Source organism: Meles meles, unplaced genomic scaffold (genome assembly GCF_922984935.1).
Source record: "Meles meles unplaced genomic scaffold, mMelMel3.1 paternal haplotype, whole genome shotgun sequence".
NCBI classification, from domain to species: domain Eukaryota; kingdom Metazoa; phylum Chordata; class Mammalia; order Carnivora; family Mustelidae; genus Meles; species Meles meles.
Genome location: NW_025721139.1, coordinates 211056 through 230905, shown reverse-complemented (window position 1 = coordinate 230905; position 19850 = coordinate 211056). Strand labels below are relative to the sequence as shown.

Sequence of the window (19850 nt, the reverse complement as noted above, 5' to 3'; positions counted from 1 at the left end):
GAATGCATGGCTAGATGCAGGCTTCAGACATCTTCTGTGAAGTTATTTCTATCTGCGAGTGTCGAGACCCAGGTGTCACATATGTATGTGACGTCTTACATCTCTCTTTGTTTCCCACAGCATCTCTTTGCACATAGTATCTGTTTAGTATATGTTGGTTGCTAGGTAAGCAAATGAACTATGAAATACATAGGACTAGTGCTCTTAGAGATTCAAGTGTAACTGTGTCTACAGAAGCATTAGTTAATTGATATTTTTAGTTTGCCTTCCAGGTGCCAAGCAGGGAACTAGATCTGGAAGATTCGGCCATTAGCAACAGGACTTGGCAGCTCTTCTTGGTGTACTCACACAGGATAGAGTCTGTAATAAACACTTGTGAGTTACCATACTCACATACTCATTAGTGTCACAGCCTTCCAGAAAACTCTGTCATGAAGATGCAGCAGATGCTTTGGTGACAGCCTCTTCTTTGTCCATACCTCTGAGTGTATTCTGTGTCCCTCTTGCCTCTTAGAGTGTCCCCAGGGCCATGCATTGTGCTGGGCTACTAAATCCTTATGAATGAATGAATATTTCTGGAGCCCAAAACATAGAGCTAGTGTGTTATTCTAGAATGAGCTTTAGTTGTGGGCAGGGCGGCTGGGTTAAACAGCAGCTCTGGGCACAGGCTGGCTATGATATGGATCAGTTGGGCTTCTCCTGGGCAGCAGAAGAAAAGGCATGGTCGGGGCGCTTGAGTGGCTCAGTCAGTTAAACGTCTGCCTTCGGTTCAGGTCATGATCCCAGGGTCCTGGGACTGAGTCCACAATGAGCTCCCTGCTTAGCGGGGAGTCTGCTTTTCCCTCTCCCAGTCCCCTGCTTGTGTTCCCTCTCTAGCTGTCTCTATCTCTGTCAAATAGGTAGATAGATAGATAGATAGATAGATAAAAAGAAAAAGCATGATCACTGGGAACAAGATTGAAAGACTTCAACTATTTATGACAAATGATTATATGGGTCCTTTGGGGCTGAGAGCATGCCAGACAAATGGTCGTGTTAGCCATAGGGCGTGCAGACCTAGAAAGAAACACAGCCACTGTGGGAGGAGGAAGGTTGGGAATTTGGAGATCCTCAAAGCAGATTTCCTCCATGCTGTCAGCTGGGACCATAAGTAAGGGTAAAATTTGTAACAAACAAATATTGGAAGAAGAGAGAAATAGCAAAAGAAAAAGAAGAAAAAAACAACAAACCTAAACCACAAAATAAAAATGCTGAAATCATGACAGGCTGACAAAATGAACTTAAAAAGGACCAAAGCTGGCTTTCTTTTTGGTTTCTCCTTGATTTCTCCTTGTCTTGTTCCGGGAGAAAGCTGAAATCATCTCAGCCGGTCCCTTCCACCGGGAGGATTTGAGACCAGGAGTAGCTTTATATAGGAGGAGAAAACTGTTACCTGCCAGGGCTCTGATTAGTCACAGCCCGGGGAGGAGGTCAGGGACCCTGGCCTGCAGTATTTTCCACTCCCGAATTCAGGAGCTCCCGGTGATCTTCATATCAGTAGACTAGTCGCAGTTATTTTGGTGTCTGACTAGAGCTGATAGAATTGAAATGAGTACCTTTTGCAAAATAATTTTTAGCGGGGTTGTCTCACCTAGGCTCTGGAGTATCCCTGTGAGGGTAGGTGTTACTATCTCCATTCCTGGCAGAAATGGAGGCCCCAGTTAGATGATTTGCCTAAGGCCACACAGCTAATGAGCAACAGAGATAAAGGCTGAATCCCATCAGGTCTTCTGATTCAAACTCCGTATCCTTTTCACCAGGATGGGCTTCAGAAGGAATGTTAGGGTCTATTTAAGAGGGCCGCTTAGGGCCAGAGCCCTCATTGTCCATAATAAGCCCACCAGCAGGTGCAGTACTGACTTTCTCAAGAAAATTTGGTATGTGTGAAGAGCACCACAGCAGTACTGGGGGCCAAAGTTAGCAGTGTTGGTTTTGGGGTTCACACTCTGGCCCTCTTTTGAAAGCTCTGTGGCTTGGAGCAAATTAGTTAACACATTTGCTTCCTTATCACTTGCTGAGGCAGGCATGAGTTAATATATGTAAGGGACTGGTAGGTCTTCTGGAATTGGCTTTATTTTTGTTGCTGCTATGATGCTGGTTTATGTTAGGGCATCTAGGTAGCCAGATGACGGTGTCAAGGGAAGTATAGAGCTTTTTACCCACTGCACATTTCATTTGGGGGGAAACAATTTGGGTATAGTTGATTTAGGGAGAACTCTTGGTCTGGATGTTATCTAAGTGTATGCTCTATAGTTGCTTGCTCCTTCCCTCTTTCCTTGTTTCCTTTTCTCCCATCCTCCTTTCCTTCCTCCCCCATCCTTCATTTTTTGTTGTTGTTGTTGTTGTTGAGTTGAGGCTAGAAGGGTAAGAGGATCAAAGAAACAGGATAAGAGCTTGTCATCTATGTAATGAGGTCGGAATGGCATTCCCCCCAGAAGAATATTGCGGTAGAGACCGGGCAGCATGAACTATGGTGTGTTTCCTACCAAAGTTGCACCCACGTAGGTCCAAAGTGCCCTGGCGTTAACTGCTCTCCAGTGAGCTGGGGTGGCGGTGGGTGGAGGGATTTGAACTGGTAGTGGTAGGTGGGGGCCAGAAGAGGGAATGCCTTGTGTTCCATCCTGGAGAGTGTTGACTTTATGTTGAAAGTCATGAGGAACCTTTGGAACCTTATGAACTAGAGAATTAATTGATCGACTGGCTTCTTGAAATCAGTCTAGAGTAGAGGGTGTGATGGGCAGATGGAAATTGACAAGAAAGGAGGCAGGGAAGTGGGCTAGGAGATTAGGAGAGAGATCATTAGGACCAGAGCCAAGGCAGCGACGACAGGAATGTGAATGGAAGATGTGGGTTTGAGGGTACGTAGAACAAGGCTCCAGCCATGTCTTGGTGGTGGAACAGGACAGAGGGTTGACGCATGAATCGATAGTTACCCTGGTGGTGTGAAAGAGAATGTCTCTGAATGTTTTCCTAAAAGAATGACATAAAAAGGAGACAGGCACAGCGGGAACGACTTCAAGGGCCCCAAATAAAAGAAAAAGCAATACAGATCCCGGGGCATGTTTTCAGATCATGGTGTTGAGGATTCCAAGTGGGTAAGAGGAGGAGATGTTTGTGAGAGGGAGCTGTGTTCAGTGAAGACGGGAGATTTGGGGTCATGGAGAAGAGAAGTGCTAAAGTTACGAGGGATAAAGAAGAAGAGAAAGAAAACTGGGCAAAGAAATCCAGAAGGGGGAATGAGCTGTGAGAGTAGGAAGTCAAGCTCACCTCCAAAAGGGCTGCCTTTGTCTGAAGTGCACAGACAGGGAAAGAAAGGGGAGGGAAGAGGCTTTCAGAGAAGGGGGTGGCAGCAGAAAGGAGAGTCAGTGGAGATAACAGGCCAGCCGTAGGTGGGACATGAGATTCAGAAGGTGGAGAGACACAGGCAAGGGGAGGGAGCATTGAGCTGGGCATAAAGCTGGCGCACGGTCAAAGGGAGCCAGAGAAAGAAGAAGGGGGTACAAAGGAGCCTTGAAGAGTTCAATGAGGTCACTTCAATATGGGACAGAACGGCCCACACAAGGACAGGGAAGCACAAATAGCTTGAAATGCCAAAGGCCTGTGGGGCTCTGGCAGAGGGGAAGCTAGTTACAATTTTAGCCCAAGGAACAAGGCTGTCTAGGATGATGGAAATGTTCTGGGTGAATAGGGACTGCGAGGTCTGGTCAGGAGCAGCAGAATCCTATATAAGGACTGGCTGCTTGTTTAACAGACATAGGATGGATATGGATGTGTGAAAGGAAATCTTTGTTGAAAGATATATGATCTTAAGTTGTATTTATTCGGGAGGGGAAATAACCACATTTATGGATGCCCATGTCCCACAGGAGAAATGTGTCAGGGAGAAGGTCTGCCAGGATACAAGGCCTTAACTGCGTGAGGGAGAAGGGGGAGCACTGGGAGGGGGTTCCAGCAGCTCATAAATATGCTGGCAGAGGAGAGGAAGGAAATCTCCGCAGCACTGTTTGAGAATCTGTGTATGACTTGAGAAGGGCAGGGGCGAATAGAGCGGAGAGATCATGGGCTTAGTCGAGGACGCCTAATTTCAAATTGTTTTTTTATCTAGTGAAGTGACCTGGTGTCAGGAATTTGACCTCTGACCCTTAGTTTCCTCAAAGCTTTACAGTGTTTCTATGGTGATTAGAAGAGAGAAGACCTGTGTGTGTGTGTGTGTGTGTGTGTGTCAGCAGCGGACGGTGTGATTTCACAGTAGTACATTTTATCACTAAATGTAGAAGTTATGAAGTTCAAAGTCAAAGATGGAACAGTGAGAATTTCCTTGTACCTTTTATTTATTTTTTATTTTTTAAAGATTTTATTTATTTATTTGAGAGACAGAGAGAGATCACGAGCAGAGGGCAGAGTTAGAGGGAAAAGCAGGGAGCCCAATGTGGGTTTTGATTCTAGGACCCTGGGATCATGACCTGAACCAAAGGCAGTGGCTTAATGACTGAGGCACCCAGGCGCCCCTATTTATTTATTTTTAAGATTTTGTTTATTTATTTGACAGAGAGAGGGGGGCAGGCAGAAGGAGAGGGAGAAGCAGTCTTCTTGCTGAGCAGGGAGCCTGATACGGGACTCCATCCCAGGACTCGGATCACAACCTGAGCTCAAGGCAGACAGTTAACCGACTGAGGCACCCAGGTGCCCTCCTTGTACATTTCAGATAAGAGAGAATTCTGACACTAGTGCCAACACTGCCACCCCCCACTCCTCCTCCTTGATGCCATCCCCCAGCCCCAAGCCGCTGCTTTCCACCTGGCATCTCGTCCTCATAATGATTTACAGAGGTGGGTGGTATTGCTTGGAGAGGTTAAGTGACTTGCCCTAGTCTCTTTCCTGCTAAGTGGAGGAGCCAGAGTCAAACTTTTGGCAAAACCAAACTTTATTCTGGACCTTACCATGGGGTCAGGGGAGTGGAGAGCTGGATAATACCTTCAGAAGTAGACTGATCCTGCTGATTCCACTGCCAAAATCCCTGCGAGCATGTCTGCATGAGCCTCCCTGCCCTTCCCTGACCCCAAGCCAGGCCCATGGGAAATTGCACTTGGTGTCTTGGAGCAATACAGCCAGAAGGCAGCCCACACAGGTGCTCATGAACTAAGAGAATGCAGGATCCTTTCACAGCTGGATTCTGCCTGAGCTTCAGCTTCTAGGAGGTAAAAAGGGATGCCACTAGTGGCTAGTTTTTGGTTTTCCCTCTTCATTTGAGAACTCAGGTGTGAAGATCATGCTCAGCTATGAAACAGCAAAAGAAAAATACAGATTTAAAAAGAGAAGGTGAAAAAGAATGGGCCGGCCATGATGGAGAGGGGAAGGAGCACTGGTAGGAGCAAGGACCCAACCGAATACAGTGACCTCTGGCCACTCATGGGGTCTTTGAAGGCTCGTGGTGTTCACCCACAGAGTGAAACTGTGCATCCATTCACTGGTCATTAGGGTCCTTTCCAGGTCTCACAGGCTCTGTTGCGGATAGTGAGTATAGCACCCATGTTCCTTCCTTTCAGTCTCTGCCTCTTTGTTACCAATATTCCAGAGCTGTCCTTAGGTTCCTGTAGACACTAGTAAAGCCGATAGGAATTCTGTCCCCTCCTTCTTATGGAAATAAACTGCACAGGCCCCTTCTTTCAGGGGGCCGAAGTGGTGGAGAGTAAACAAACTGACATTGTTGTCCTTTGGTATCATTATGTCTGTCTGACCCCCTAGCTTGGGAGCTTTTGGATGGGTGAGGACCGTGCCTTATTTATCTTCCAATCTTCAATGTCAAATAGTGCCCTTTACTTGTCCGGTCAAAGAGTGAGTAAATGGATGAATGGCATTCGTACCATTTACAGAGTGCTTCGGGCTAAGTAAGGACTCCACATCCATGACCTTGTGGAAGCCCCATAAGGACCCAGTGAGATAGGAGCTCCCTGCTCCCATGTTATAGTGTGTTTGCAGACACTGGCCCGCTCAGTCACTCCCCCAAGGCCCCATAGCTAGGGAGGGGGGCACAGACACGTGGGATCAAAACCTTGGCTCTTGTGAACTCTGTCACCTGTGTTCTGAACTCACTGGAATGTGAATCTCTTAAGAGGTGACCAAGGACCCAAGGGAAGTGATCCGTGAACCATCCGTTCCTTTGGAAGCAAAGTGAAATCAGCAGTGAAATGAGGCACCATTTGGGTGCATTAGGTAGTCTCCATGGCACCGGCCATCTTGGGGACAACAGTTAATGGGAAACCCTGCCAGATGGCTACAGTTAACTTGCACTTTGCTCTAGCCCAGTAACTTTTTAGCCCCTTCTCTTTCTAGTCCCCTGCCTGCAAGCCTGAATCCCACCCTCATCAAGATATTTACTCTTTTCTCTGAGGGCCTCATGCTGTCTCTTGCCTCTGGATTCCGTACCTGCAGAAATGTAATTACAGGTCTTGGTCTCTGACTCCAATGTGGCTGAGTCTCCTTGAAGATGGGGGGCTCCATCTAATTTACCTCCATGCCACTGAGACCTGGCCAGGGGCCAGCCCGTGCTAGTTGCTAAGTAAATGTTTGTTGAGTGGATGCATTACAGATGATCCCAAGGGTGATTTCCTAAATGCCCCAAACCTGCACACTCAAATGGCATATGAAGCTATTTCTGCCACATGTCTGGTTTTATCCAGGCTGAGCCATGCCTCTGACAGTGCAGCTTTCTGAAATATCAAAGAACTGAAGGGACCTAGCCCAAATCCAAGGAAGAATTTTATGTGGAACATCTGGACTCAAGACCGTCTCTTTTTTCCCTTTTCAAAACGTAGTAACTTATTTTATTTGTGTTGATCCCCGATGTTTTGATAACAGCTAATCCATCAGTTCTTCCAAGGTCAGTAGGAGTCCACAGAGGGCTTCAGCCGCCTTGAGAAGGGTGTCCTGCCGCCACTGCTTATCCCAGGCAGATCCCATTTTCTGTGCTGCTCCTCATGGAAGATCTCAGCAGGGGCATATCACATATTTTTCTAACACCTCCCTTCTCAAAGGGCAGGTCATAGGGTGAGGGCAGGGCTTATTTCGTTGCTAACATGATTTATAAACATCCCACACATACATCTTTCCTGATCTCACATTATTATTTTTTTAACTAAAAATTTAACTGTGGTAAAATACGCATGCCATGAAAGTTACCACCTTAACTATTTTTGAGTGTTGGATATATTCATGTTGTTGTGCAACCTATCTCTAGAACTTTCTCTCTTGCAAACTGGAACTCTGTGCCCATGAAATACCTCCGCATTTCTCACTCCCCCAAGTCATTGGCAACCGCCATTTGAGTTTTTTGTTTTGATGACTGACTGCTTTAGATGGCCTTGTGTAAATGTAATCTTACAGTATTTACTTTTTGGAGACTGGCTTATTTCACTTTAGCCTGTGTCCCCAAGTTTCATCTGTGGTGTAGCAGATGTCATAATTCATTTCCTTTTTAAGGCTGAATTTTACACCATTATATGCATACACCACATTTGCTTCTCCATTCATCTGTTGGGCATTGGGTTGCTTCTACCTCGTATGTTTGCTGTCTATCTGTCTTCTTTGGAGAAATGTCTTTTCAAGTCCTCTGCCCACTATTATTTATTATTATTTTTATATATTATATATTTATTATTTATTATTTTTTTTATTTTTAAAATATTTTATTTATTTATTTGACAGACAGAGATCACATGTAGGCAGAGAGGCAGGCAGAGAGAGAGGGGGAAGCAGGCTCTGCTCAGCAGAGAGCCTGATGTGGGGCTCGATCCCAGGACCCCAAGATCATAACCTGAGCCGAAGGCAGAGGCTTTAATCCACTGAGCCACCCAGGTGCCCCATCTCTGCCCACTTTTCATTGGATTATTTTTTTTTTTGTAGTTGGATTGCATTTTGCATTGGATATTTGTTTTTTGTAGTTGAGTTGTAAAATTTCTTTATCTATTCTGGATATTATACCCCTTTATCAGATACATGATTTGCAAATATTTTCTCCCATGCCTTTTTACCTTGTGATGGTGGCCTTTGATTCAAAGAAGTTTCAACTTTTGATGTAGACTAATTTATCTATTTTCACTTTTGTTGCCTGTGCTTTGGGCATCGTGTCCAAGAACCCATTCGTGGCAAATCCAATGTCATGAAGATTTTCCTCTGTGTTTTCTTCTGAGTTCTCTCTTTTTTTTTTAAGATTTTATTTATTTATTTGTCAGAGAGAGAGAGCGCGCGCGAGCACACGCACAAGCAGGCAGAGGCAGATAGAGAAGCAGGCTCCCTGCCGAGCAAGGAGCCCCATGTGGGACTCATGACCTGAGCTGAAGGCAGCAGCTTAACTGAATGAGGCACCCAGGCATCCCCATTTTGGGGGTTTTATAGTTTTTAGGTTTTACAGTTAGGTCTCTGATCCATTTTGAGATGATTTTTTATATAATAGAAGGTAATGGTCTAACCTCATTCTTCTGTGTGTGGATATCCAGTTTTCTTAACACTGTCTGTCAGAGAGACTGTCTTTTCCCCATTGAATGCTCTTGTCACTCTTGTCTCAAATCAATTGACTTTCTCCACAAGAGTTTACTTTTGGGCTTTCTATTGTACATTTCTGGTCTGTAGGTTTATCTTTGCACCAGTCCCACACTGCTTGGGTTACACTTACTGATCTTTATTCTCCGAATAACATGGGGTTCCAAATGCAAGTGCCAGTGAAGCCATGACACGTTGAGGTTCAAAGGTGGGACAATGACATCTCCGGGTCTCCTGGCCAGTAATTTGCAGAGCTGGGCCTTTGAACTCTTCACTCTGCTACAAAGCCTGTTGCATCGTGGGCCAAGATACTCCACCATCAGGATTAGAGGACCAGACTTGAATAAGCTTTTCTTCATAGAAGAATCATTGCTGTTGGAAGGGAAAAAAGAACTAGTATGTGTTATGACCTCTAAATACCTTTTTGACAATTAATGACTTTATAACTGTTCAGTAACTGCAGCTCTTTCAGAACCTTGATTCCATGTATTCCGCATTCCTCCCTCTGACCAGCAGCTCACTCTCTGTAATACACGTTAGTCAATACTACAGTTTCTAATGCTCCGGTACATCTTTAATACTACCGTCTGCCCCCCAGCTGTGGCATTCTTTACCCTCTCCACCTTCCTCTACTTATATTTTTCCCATAGCACTCATAGCCTCTAACAGACTGAACACTGGCTTCTTTTTTTTAATGTTTCTTGTTTTTGTCTGCCCCTGCCCACTGGAATGTTTACTCCCTGAAGCAGGGCTTTTCCTTTTGTTCACTGATGTATACAGTGTGTGTGTGTGTGTGTGTGTGTGTGTGTGTGTGTGTGTGTGTGTGCGCGCGCGTGCGTGAGCGCTCGGTAGATAGCATAATGACCTCCAGAGGTTCCCGTGTCTTAATTCTCAGACCTCTGGATCCATTACCTCCTGTGGCCAAAGAACTCTGCAGAAAGGATTGAGGTTAAGGACCCTGAGATGTGGAATTATCCTAGATTATCAAGGTGGGCTCAGTCTAATCACCCAAGTCCTTAAAAGCTGAGACCCCTTCTAGGCTGCAGAGAGCCAGAGAGGTGGCACCATGAGAAGGACCCAACCTCCATGTTGCTGGCTTTATATCCGAAGGGGCCGCAGTCCGTCGGTGGGTGTTTTGATCTGTTTTTTCCAAGGTAGCCATGGAAGGGAAGAGAGAGCTTTTTTATTTTTTTTTTCTCGTAGAGAAGATGAGCCAAAAAGCATAGTGTATATTCATCTTCAAGGTCTCATGTATAAGTAGAAAGATTCTTGAGGATATTATCATATTATTACAAGATAATCTCCTACACATACCATGCATGTTGGAACTCTGAAAGCAAAATGATATTTTTGTTTGGGCTCTTCAGTCTTGATAGAAAGAAAAAAAAAAAGAAAACAGGAACTTAGACGTATTTTCTTCAAGGCAAGGTCTGTGAAAATCCTGTTATGGAGCTTGGGTGCCAAAGCATGCTGTGTGAAGTCAGCCGGAGGTCATTACTATTTTTATGAGGTGATTATATTATAACTATGAGTTGGGCTTCAATCATAAGCATATCCTTTATGTGTGTTTCTGAACATTCTGTCCCCGAGTGCCAAATTCCACATTGGAATATTGATTGTCTGATGCCTGAGTTACAGCCTTCCTCAAATCTTGAATTAGGCCTCAGGGTTCATGTGTCTTTCTGGAGATAAGTTCTTCTTGTAAGTGGGAGATGTGAGGTCTTAAACAGTGGGCCCCACAAGGTGGGAAACCAAAGGCACACTCAAGTACCATTTTCCCCCAGGTGAAATAGGAGGTATTAAACACACCATTTTATGGCATAAATAGAGAAATTGTCATAATTTGTAAGTGTCCCTGAATTTCCTCTCAAGTAAAGCAAACATTAATGTATTCCTGCAAATGTTTATTATTTTCATGCAAATCTAAATGAATAGTTTTTCTTCCATTCTTTAGATTTTTTTTTCCCCCATTTAACCATAGGCTTCTAAATTTCCCTATTCTATAAATAGCCCTGATTTTTAAAGTGTCGCCATATTATTTTTAGATTGTTCAAACACGCCTTAATAAGGACTTCTCAGTTTCAGTACCTTTGAGATTGTATGCATTGTAGGAGGGCTAGCTGCATCCCTGGTAGGCTCCTGAAGCCACCAATTGTAGCATCCTCTAATGTCTTCAGTTGTTATCCCCCGTGGGGGGTCAAAGAGACCCTAATTGAGAATCACTGCCTTCACATGTGTTCAGTCAAGGTCTTTCAGCATTCTAAATACAGAGGGAAGTGAGTCTTGGAGTGTTTAAACCAAAAGGCAACGGCAAATGTCAGTGTGACAGATGCTTGTTCACATAATGACTTCCCCTCTAGGATGTCAGGGGAAGGCAGGGCTGTTAGGTGTTTGCATCCCTGTGACGTGGGACTGCTAGTCTGCTCAGGGGCCCCCAGTAAGTGTTTGTTGGATGCATAAGAGGAACCAATTACCTGTCAGTAAATGTGTATTCAGCTTCCATAAATGTATGCTTTTATGTATTTATGTATGTGTGTTGGTAAGTATTATGTAGGTATGTATGTTTTCCCATAAAAATACTTACCTGAGGGGACGCCTGGGTGGCTCAGTTGGTTAGAAGATTGCCTTCAGCTCAGGTCATGATCCCGGAGTTCCTGGATCGAGTCCCACATCGGACTCCCAGCTCCATGGGGAGTCTGCTTCTCCCTCTGACCTTCTTCTCGCTCATGCTCTCTCTCACTGTCTCTCTCAAACAAATAAATAAAATCTTTAAAAAAAAAATACTTACCTGAGAATCTTTGTTACATTCTTTTCTACTTCCGCATCTCAACAGTGGGCACATAGCTGAGCTTTCAGTAGGCGGAGGTCGGCTTGCTTCCTGGACGTAAAGCATGAATCGAAATGGTGAACTGAGAGGACGTCATGGGCCCACGCCATCACAGATGCAATTTGGGGGTGATGACAGCATCTGCTGTTGGTCATGGGATCCTCCCCCATTGGGCACCCTGAAAGGCCTGCTTAGGGTTGCCTCCTTTGAAGTTCACATTGGATACACGGCGGGGTGTGGGGGGTGTCCAGGTCTAAGGAGGCATGTTGGGTCTTTTTGAAGCCGCACTGGCAAGAGGGAGAATGTTCTGGTTCATTGGGGGGATGAAAAATTCTACTTTATATTTCCCCAGGCTTCGCAGTTGCTGCCCAGTTGTGTGGCCACTTCTCATTTCCAGAGTTCGCCTGGCCACCCTGCCAGGGCTGTGACGGGTCTTGCTGTGATGGCTCTTTTCTCTAGGCTTGCATTGAAAGTCATAAGAAAAAGTCCGAGGAGAGCAGCCCTTCCCAAGATTTATGCTGAAACAGCACAAAAGTTGAGTGTTCTTGGAAGGTCTTCGAAGTCACTTTTAAAAACTTTTAGGTTTAAATTCATTCTCTAAGCTTTGACCACCACAATAGTGTGAATTTTAAAAGGACTGTAAAAAACACTTACAAGGTACAGTGGATTTCTAGGTCGGGATTCAAAGCTCTGGGAGGAAAGTGGAATTAAAAGGCAGTTCTGTTAAAGGCACGAAGGATGGCGGAAATGACCTGGTTCAAACTTCTCATTTTACAGATCAGGAAACTGGAAATCAGTGGGAGACTTGTCCAAGGTCAGAGGTTTTTTTTGTTTGTTTGTTTTGTTTTGTTTTTCCCCTTATCTTTTGAATCTCTTTTTCTGTCTCTCTCATTCTCCACCCCCCCCAATAAAATTAGACCCAGAGTTATAAGCACAGATCAACAACGGTTTTCCCAGACCACAAAAACATTGGACCTAGCTATGGTAACTTAAGAATAGTGAACTGACACTAGTCTCTTTTACTTTATGAGTAAACAGAAATCCAGAGAAGGGTTTTTGTGCTGTAGAATTTTTTTTAAGATTTTATTTATTTATTTGACAGACAGAGATCACAAGTAGGCAGAGCGGCAGGTAGAGAGAGAGATGGGAAGCAGGCTCCCCGCTGAGCAGAGAGCCTGATGCGGGGCTCAATCCCAGGACCCTGGGATCGTGACCTGAGCCGAAGGCAGAGGCTTTAACCCACTGAGCCACCCAGGCGCCCCAGTAGGTGGATTGTATTTTACTACCTTATTAAGAGTAATGGGAAAAAAATGGAAGGAAACACATTTGGAGCTTATGGGTGGGTTGAAATTTCTTGAGATGGGAAACAAATTCATAAACAGCAGAGATAATAGCCCTACTTAAATGAGAACCTCTGTGGATATCAAGCAATGGAGTAATGCCATTTTGCTGTTTGGAGCAGGGGGGAAGCTTGAACATATTTGCACATATTTGCACATAGAATCCTTGGAGAAAATTGGCCTTGCAAAGAGCAGGATGCATTTGGATATGAAAATTATATGCAGACCACTGTATTAGCATAGTCCTATCTTTCTGTACACCTTTCCACTGCCGCACATATCAGAGATAAATTCGCCGACCTCACACAAACCAGATCAAAAGGGAATAAACTGGAGAGGCTTAGTATATTTCTTTTGGAGCTAGCATGTTTAATACCAGTTTCTCCTTGACTGCATTTTGTAGTATTTGGTCGTGCATGCTGGAAGGAGCCTGACCTTCAGGGCCAGAGTCTGAACTCCTGCCCTTTTAGTTATAAAGTCCTGGACAATGAGGGGAAAGTAATTGTAGCCCCCCCCCCCCCAGTGTACCCAAAGCCTGGTGCGGTGGGAAGTACATGGACCTTGCAGTCACCAAGTCTCATCTGACGCATCGCCCCTCCTCTCTACTCAGCTGCTCAGAACCAGTTTCCTTGTCTGCGAAGCGAGGACCTGCATGCCCTGTGTTGTCAGGTTGTTGTAGGGTTAATAGTGTATCATGTATTTGGTGCGAATGTAGCATCCCTTTTCATTACAACACTGGAGCCTTTTAAGACCCGTTTTCCTATTGTGATACATAGACTATGTTCAAAGAGTTCATGACCCCCCATGGGGACAATGAGTAATAATAAACACAAAAGAAAAACCCAGGTATCTACTCTACAGGTCCCAAAATAGAATGTTGTGGGTCTCTGGAATCTTCCAAAGGGCTCCTCCTTGACAGTGTCTGCCCTCTCCCCTCCCCAGGTAGCTACCAGCCTGAATTTCATGTTGATCATGTTCTGCATGCCTTTCATTTTGCCTGCTTTTGAACTTTATATAAATGGAATCAGATAGGAGCACCTGGGTGGCTCAGTCATTAAGCATCTGCCTTCCGCTCAGGTCCTGATCTCAGAGTCCTGGGATTGAGGCTCGTGTTGGGCTCCATGCTCAATGGGGAGCTTGCTTCTCCCTCTTCCACTCTCTCTGCCTTTCCCCTTGCTCCTGCTCTCTCTCTCAAATAAATACATAAAATCTTTTAAAAAATGGAAACAGATCGTACAATACTCTCGTGCTTTTGGTACTCATTGTATTTTTAATTTTTAAGTTTGCTTGAGACCAATGCACATACATATGGTTAACTTTCTCTGCTGTGTAGTGTTCTGTTCTAAGAGCAACCCATTATCTCCTCAAGTAACGGTAGGCATTTGGCTGGTGTCTACTTTTTTGCTCTTACAGAATATGTTGCTATAAATATTCTTCTATCCCTTTGATTCTTAAGCTGAAAAGGTCTTTATAGACAATTTAGTCTGATACCTTGTCGCTGCCTAGTTGTTTCGCATAAAAGGCAGCTGAGGCCCGAGAGGGCCAGCAGATTCCCAAGGTTTCCCAGTTAGGAAATGGCAGCGTAGGGCCAGTAACCATGGTTTCTTGTCCCAGTTTGGCTCATTGCTGTGACTAGACCACACATCTGATGGCTCGTCTTTTTATTTTAAACAACTTCCCATGCTACTGATAACTATAATCTTGGAGTTTTTATTTGGGCTAGCTCTTCACCACTCTTCTAGAAACATACTTGGCATTTAGTGGTGAGATGATTTCTCCCCATCACCAAATCTGGGGCAGTGCTGCCTTCTCTGGGGCCCCGTCCCATTAATGCTGGCCCGGGACACACCCCATGGCTATGGACCTGCCGGGAAGCTTCTCCTTCTTCAGCAGTGGGAACCTCTGAGACGTGTTTCAATCAGGAAAAGAATCAAAATAGACCCAAAATGGCCAGAGGTGGGGGGGACTGCTGAGGAAAGATCTGAATCCTTACGAGGCACTTTCTTAGGAAATGTCCTTTTACTATAAATAGGAATGGATATTCAATTTTAGGCCCCCTTAAAAAAAAAAAAAGCCAGCCTCTCAAGGACTGAAATTAGATTTGAGGCTGATGGGATGATTATAGGATGGGATGATTCTGTGCTGTGCTAAGACACGTCTGAAAGTTTAGAGCAGCTGGTGCAATGGAACAGCTGAGCCACGAACAAGTAGCAGCTGATTTTAGCACTTCTTTCTAGATGCCCTGGTTGGTTAACTCTGGCATTTGGCTCTCTTGTAAGCTCTCTTCTGGAAGCCCCTCAGCATCTCAGCGTCTCCTCCAGCTCTGCCACCGAGGAGATGGACACCTGTGGGCAGCTTGTTCCTCTTTCAGGTCCCAGTGTCCTGCGTTTTAACATGGTGGCAGTAGTTCATGTTTATGAAGAGCTTATACTGGGCTGGGCACTGTGCCATGGTCATGGATCATCTCATTTCATTTCCGCAACACTGCCATGAGGGGAGAACTGTTATGAGCCCCCACTTTGTGCAGAAATTGCACACAGAAAATCAAGGTAAGGTTGGCCCACTGATCCCCATGAAATGGGGGATTTGGAGTCTTGTTCTGGAAGAGAAGTATCTGGGCCTCCCTCCTTCATCTTTTGATTTGGGAACTGTTGTATGTTACAGGCACCCCATTTCTAGACACCCGCTCTACCAGTGACCCTGGCGTCCCATCATTTGTCAGCGTGGGATCCCCAGGGGAGATTGTGGCCGGGATTCCGAATTCTTGATGGGCATTTGTCTAGAGGGAGTGTCCAAGCTTTTGTCACCTTGAAAGTGGTGTGCCACCTCTGAAAGTTTAAGAACCGCTGACTTTGATCTTAAAGTCGCTAAGACGACAAACCGATGCAACCGGCCATTTGAAGACAATGAAATAGAGCCAATCGGCTTATGAATGAATAAGTGTTCAAAGGCTCATATTGATTGGTTTTTAATGATCGGGCCAAATATTTTGAAGTCCTGAAATTGCACTAGAAATTCACTGTGTGGAATTTACCGAAGAAACAAAAAGCAGTAACCTATCTTGTGAATTACACAATCCAAATATTTCATTCAATCCAAATATTTCACCACTGTGTCTTTGCACGGAAAGGTCTCCAAGGAATCGAAAACAGCTTCTCGCACCACTTATTCAGAAATGGTGACAGACACTATCAGGAAAAGGTGAAGGAAAAGGAATTTGGTGTGCTGTAGTTGTCATGAGGAGGTACAGGTGTAACCCCCTCTTAGTAAATTGCAACAGGTGTTAGTTGTGGAATGTTCATAGGAATAAATGTGGACAGTAGTTTACATTTATTGAGCACATATGGCATCAGGCTGTCTTTTAGGGACTCCACCTAGATTTATATAATGATCAGAATTGCTGTTTAAAGTGGATCGAGAGCTGCCCTTTGTATCTCTGTTGTCTCGTCTGTAAAATGGACAGAGTCAAAGGAAAGCATAAGAGCCAGTCTAAAAAATGTCCAATTAATTCTGATGGCAGGTCTCTAATATGGAGCCAATTAATGTATTCATGCTTTGGCATGACCTTCATTATAATTGCTTAACTCTGAGACTGTCGCCTCTCTCTGCAAGGTCCAAGGTGAAGGAATCAGACATTGATTAACTGCCTAATATGGGACAAGTGTCTTTGCAAATGTTATTGGTTCTTCAGTACTATCTCACGCATGTATTTATCACGACGCATCTCTAATTATTGTAAAACTACCTGTATGACTTCCTCTTAGCCTGTAAGTTGTTCATTCACCTGTGTATTGCTGACCTTTTGCTTTAGTAACAAGCCACCCCCAAATTTCAGTAGTTATCCAAGCTGTCTGCAGCTCTGCTCAGGTTTATTCTGGGAGATTTTTTTGCTTTGGGAACCCAGGCTCGGGGAGCAGCCTCATCGGAACCACGTGGTCCTACCGCCTGGGGGGGTGGGGCTGAAATGCAGGTGTAAAGTGAATGAACAACATAAGTGCATTTTAAGTTTCTGCACATTATGGTGGCCAAAGCTAGTCATGTGCCCAAACCTGACAACAGGGCAGGGAATGTTCCTTGTTTCTCTTGAGGTGCTGGCAGTCACAGTGCAAAGGGCACAGATGAATGCCCATCTCATCGGGAGGGATGCAGAGAGCTGGGAACCATAGTCCTGTGTACTACCATCTGAGCGTTCCTAGAACTCCGTTTTCATTCGAGAGAAAACCGAAGCCTGGAGATGCTGCATACATACTGGATAACATGATGATGTAATCTGAACTCGTTTTTCTGATTCCACATACATGCACTTTCCCCATCGGGTTTCCAGCATCATTCCTTTCTGCTCTGACACACATACTCTGTTCCTGTAACACATGGAGATTTATGTAATTTGCCCGAGCAGCATGTGCAGTCCCATATCGGTGGCTGAGGACACGATGTTAACATGTGCAGTTGCATTTTTCTCTTCCTATGCCGGTGAGGGTGGGCTTCTTTCCAAAAACTCAGGGCACCTGAAAGCAGTGTTTCTCTGGGGCTGCTTGGGGAGCTCCCACTGACCATTCCGTGCTAACCTCTGTCTCCATGTCGTCCTTGCCCCTCTGCATTTTAGGTGCATGGGGACTTTTTTCTTCTCCTGACAACACTGGGAGTTTCTGGAAGACAGAGGGAGAGTGGCTGCTTCTTGCTGATGGGTCCCAATGGTGGGTACAGGGGAGGTGCTGTAAATGTACACAGAGATAATGAACACATGAAGCTTGCTTCCATAGGAATGGCACTTGTCATCGTAGGGGCAGTGATCTTCTGTTTCTGGTACATGTCAAGTCAGGTGGTTTGAAATCATTGTAGAACAAAGGGCCTGGGAAATCCGTCCACTATCATGACTTACATGTGTCCCGTCTACGCATTGTTCTTTCTTTGAAAACTCAGCCCATTTTTCTACAATGTGTTTCCAAAGTGATTTTTATCCCTCTGTTTTCAGGGACAAAATAGGCTCCAATTATTCTCTTTAATTAAGTGGTTTTATTTTATTAATTGTTTCTAACTTATAGAATTCCCTGGAGACCCTTTACATGTTTCCAGATGAAGCCAGGAAGAAAAGTGCATTAATTATACACACAAACTCCTTTTGGCGAATTAAGCATGATGCACAGTGAACATGAAATGACTCACCCTCCTGAGCTATCAATCTTGTCATTAGTGATGGCTTGTATCAGTGGTATTGACATGGGCTTATCCAAACTGGATTCTTCAAAGAGTCATTTTAATTTTGCACAAATGTAAGAAGACAGAGTAGTTTGACATTCCATTTTTTTCTTTTGCTGAGTGCCTGGAGCTTTTCTGTTTATAATACCGACAATATTTTATAGTGCTCTCGTGTTTGTAAAACACCAAATTGTTACCTGAACAAGCCACAGGGCAATCCCTGGAGAGAGCTGAGTTTCACAGGAGAGGAGATGCAGCCTTTGCAGTTAAAGTTTATACCTCAAATCAATACAGCCAGAAAGGGGCAGAGCCTTTCGAGTTACTAGTATCTTTTTAACATTTCCAAGCAGGGATATGGGTGCATTGTGCTGAAGCCCCTTTCCTGTCATTTTCTGTGGGCATCTATTAAGGAAATTCAGATGAGTGTATGTTATATTGTCAATTCAATAAGCATTGTTTGAGCACCTGTTATGTTCTAAGATGCACCAATGCAAAAGTACCACATTTTAAAGAAGATTTTATTTATTTATTCATCAGAGAGAGAGAGAGGGAGGGAGAGAGGGAGGGAGAGAGAACTAGCACAAGCAGGGGGAGCAGAAGGCAGAGGGAGAAGCAGGCTCCCCACTGAGCAGGGTCCCCAATGCAGGACTCGATGCCAGGACCCTGGGATCATGACCTGAACCAGAGGCAGATGCTTAATCAACTGAGCCACCCAGGTGCCCTGAGAATACCACATTTTTTAAGACATGTACTATGTGCCGGGCACTGTTCACTGAAGGCTGACTCGGTTCATCTTCATAGTGACCCTCTGAGGTAGGGTCCTTATTGTTCCCAAGGTGTCCTTGAGGCACAGGAGATTAATTGCTCTTTGCACGTTATGCAGCTGGAATGTGGCGGAGTTGGGGTTCACTCCGGGAAGTTGGGCGCTGAATACCAGGCACTTCCCTCTCCAGCTTACTTCTTCCCCAGCCATGGCGTCCTTCTGTTAAGATGGGGATGGCCTCCTGTGGCAGGCGGTCAGAATGTCAGAACCCTATCAGAAGTTGCTGTGGTAGCTCTATGATGGCGTCCTGGAAGGGGGGCACCAGTCCCCCTCCCTGCCTCCGGGAAGCCTGGATACATGGATTGAGGAGCCTCACTGGCCACTGCTGAGCTTTAATTCCATGACCACTGTGTTTGAGGAACACATTACATTCCCGAGTCTTCTGTCTCTCCGAAAGGAGCTTCTTGAGATGTGTAGAATATTCTAGAGAAATTGCTCACCTTCTGAACTAAAGAGAGAATCCCTTGGGTTGACAGTCCAGATTTCTCATGACTCAGAAGCCATTTTTGGATTCCCTAGTGTGCACTGGGTGAATAAGACCTGGTTCCTTGTTGAGGCATTTCACGCGTGTTCTGCATGGAATTGGCACTGGGCATGTTGACATGAAGTGTCCTCTTTGAAGGCCAAGTCTTTCCTCCAAATAAAGCATTGAGATGATTGAGTTTCACTGCCTTTCAAAAGACCGTGTTGTTCAGCACTATTCATGGGGTGCCTCCTATGTGCTGAATGGTATTCTGGGTCCAAAGGATAGAGCAGTGGACGAAACCAAACCCCCTGTCTCTCAAAATGGAGCTTGCATTTCAGCAGAGGCAGATGGACAATGAATAAAATTAAGTGAATCCAACACCAGACGGGGATGAGAGCAGTGGAGAGAAATAAAGTAGGAAGGAGGGCAGCTGCGTGTGAAGTTGCAGGTTTTTTGTTTGTTTGTTTGTTTGTTTTTGTTTTGTTTTGTTGTTTTTTTTAATAATTTGCAGGCTCCCTGCTGAGCAGAGAACCTGATGCGGGGCCTCGATCCCAGGACCCTGGGATCACGACCCGAGCCAAAGGCAGAGCTTTTTTAACCCACTGAGCCACCCAGGCG

General features: G+C 45.0%; 1 protein-coding gene across 1 annotated transcript in view; it reads left to right on the top strand.

Annotated features, from left to right (window-relative positions):
* LOC123936029 (zinc finger protein ZIC 5-like) overlaps window positions 1–19850 on the top strand; it is a 55860-nt gene that overhangs the window by 28990 nt on the left and 7020 nt on the right. The window contains exon 3 of the mRNA XM_045996822.1: window positions 17351–17441. Coding sequence (XP_045852778.1) covers window positions 17351–17441 — 91 coding nt within the window. The remainder of the gene's footprint in view (window positions 1–17350; window positions 17442–19850) is intronic.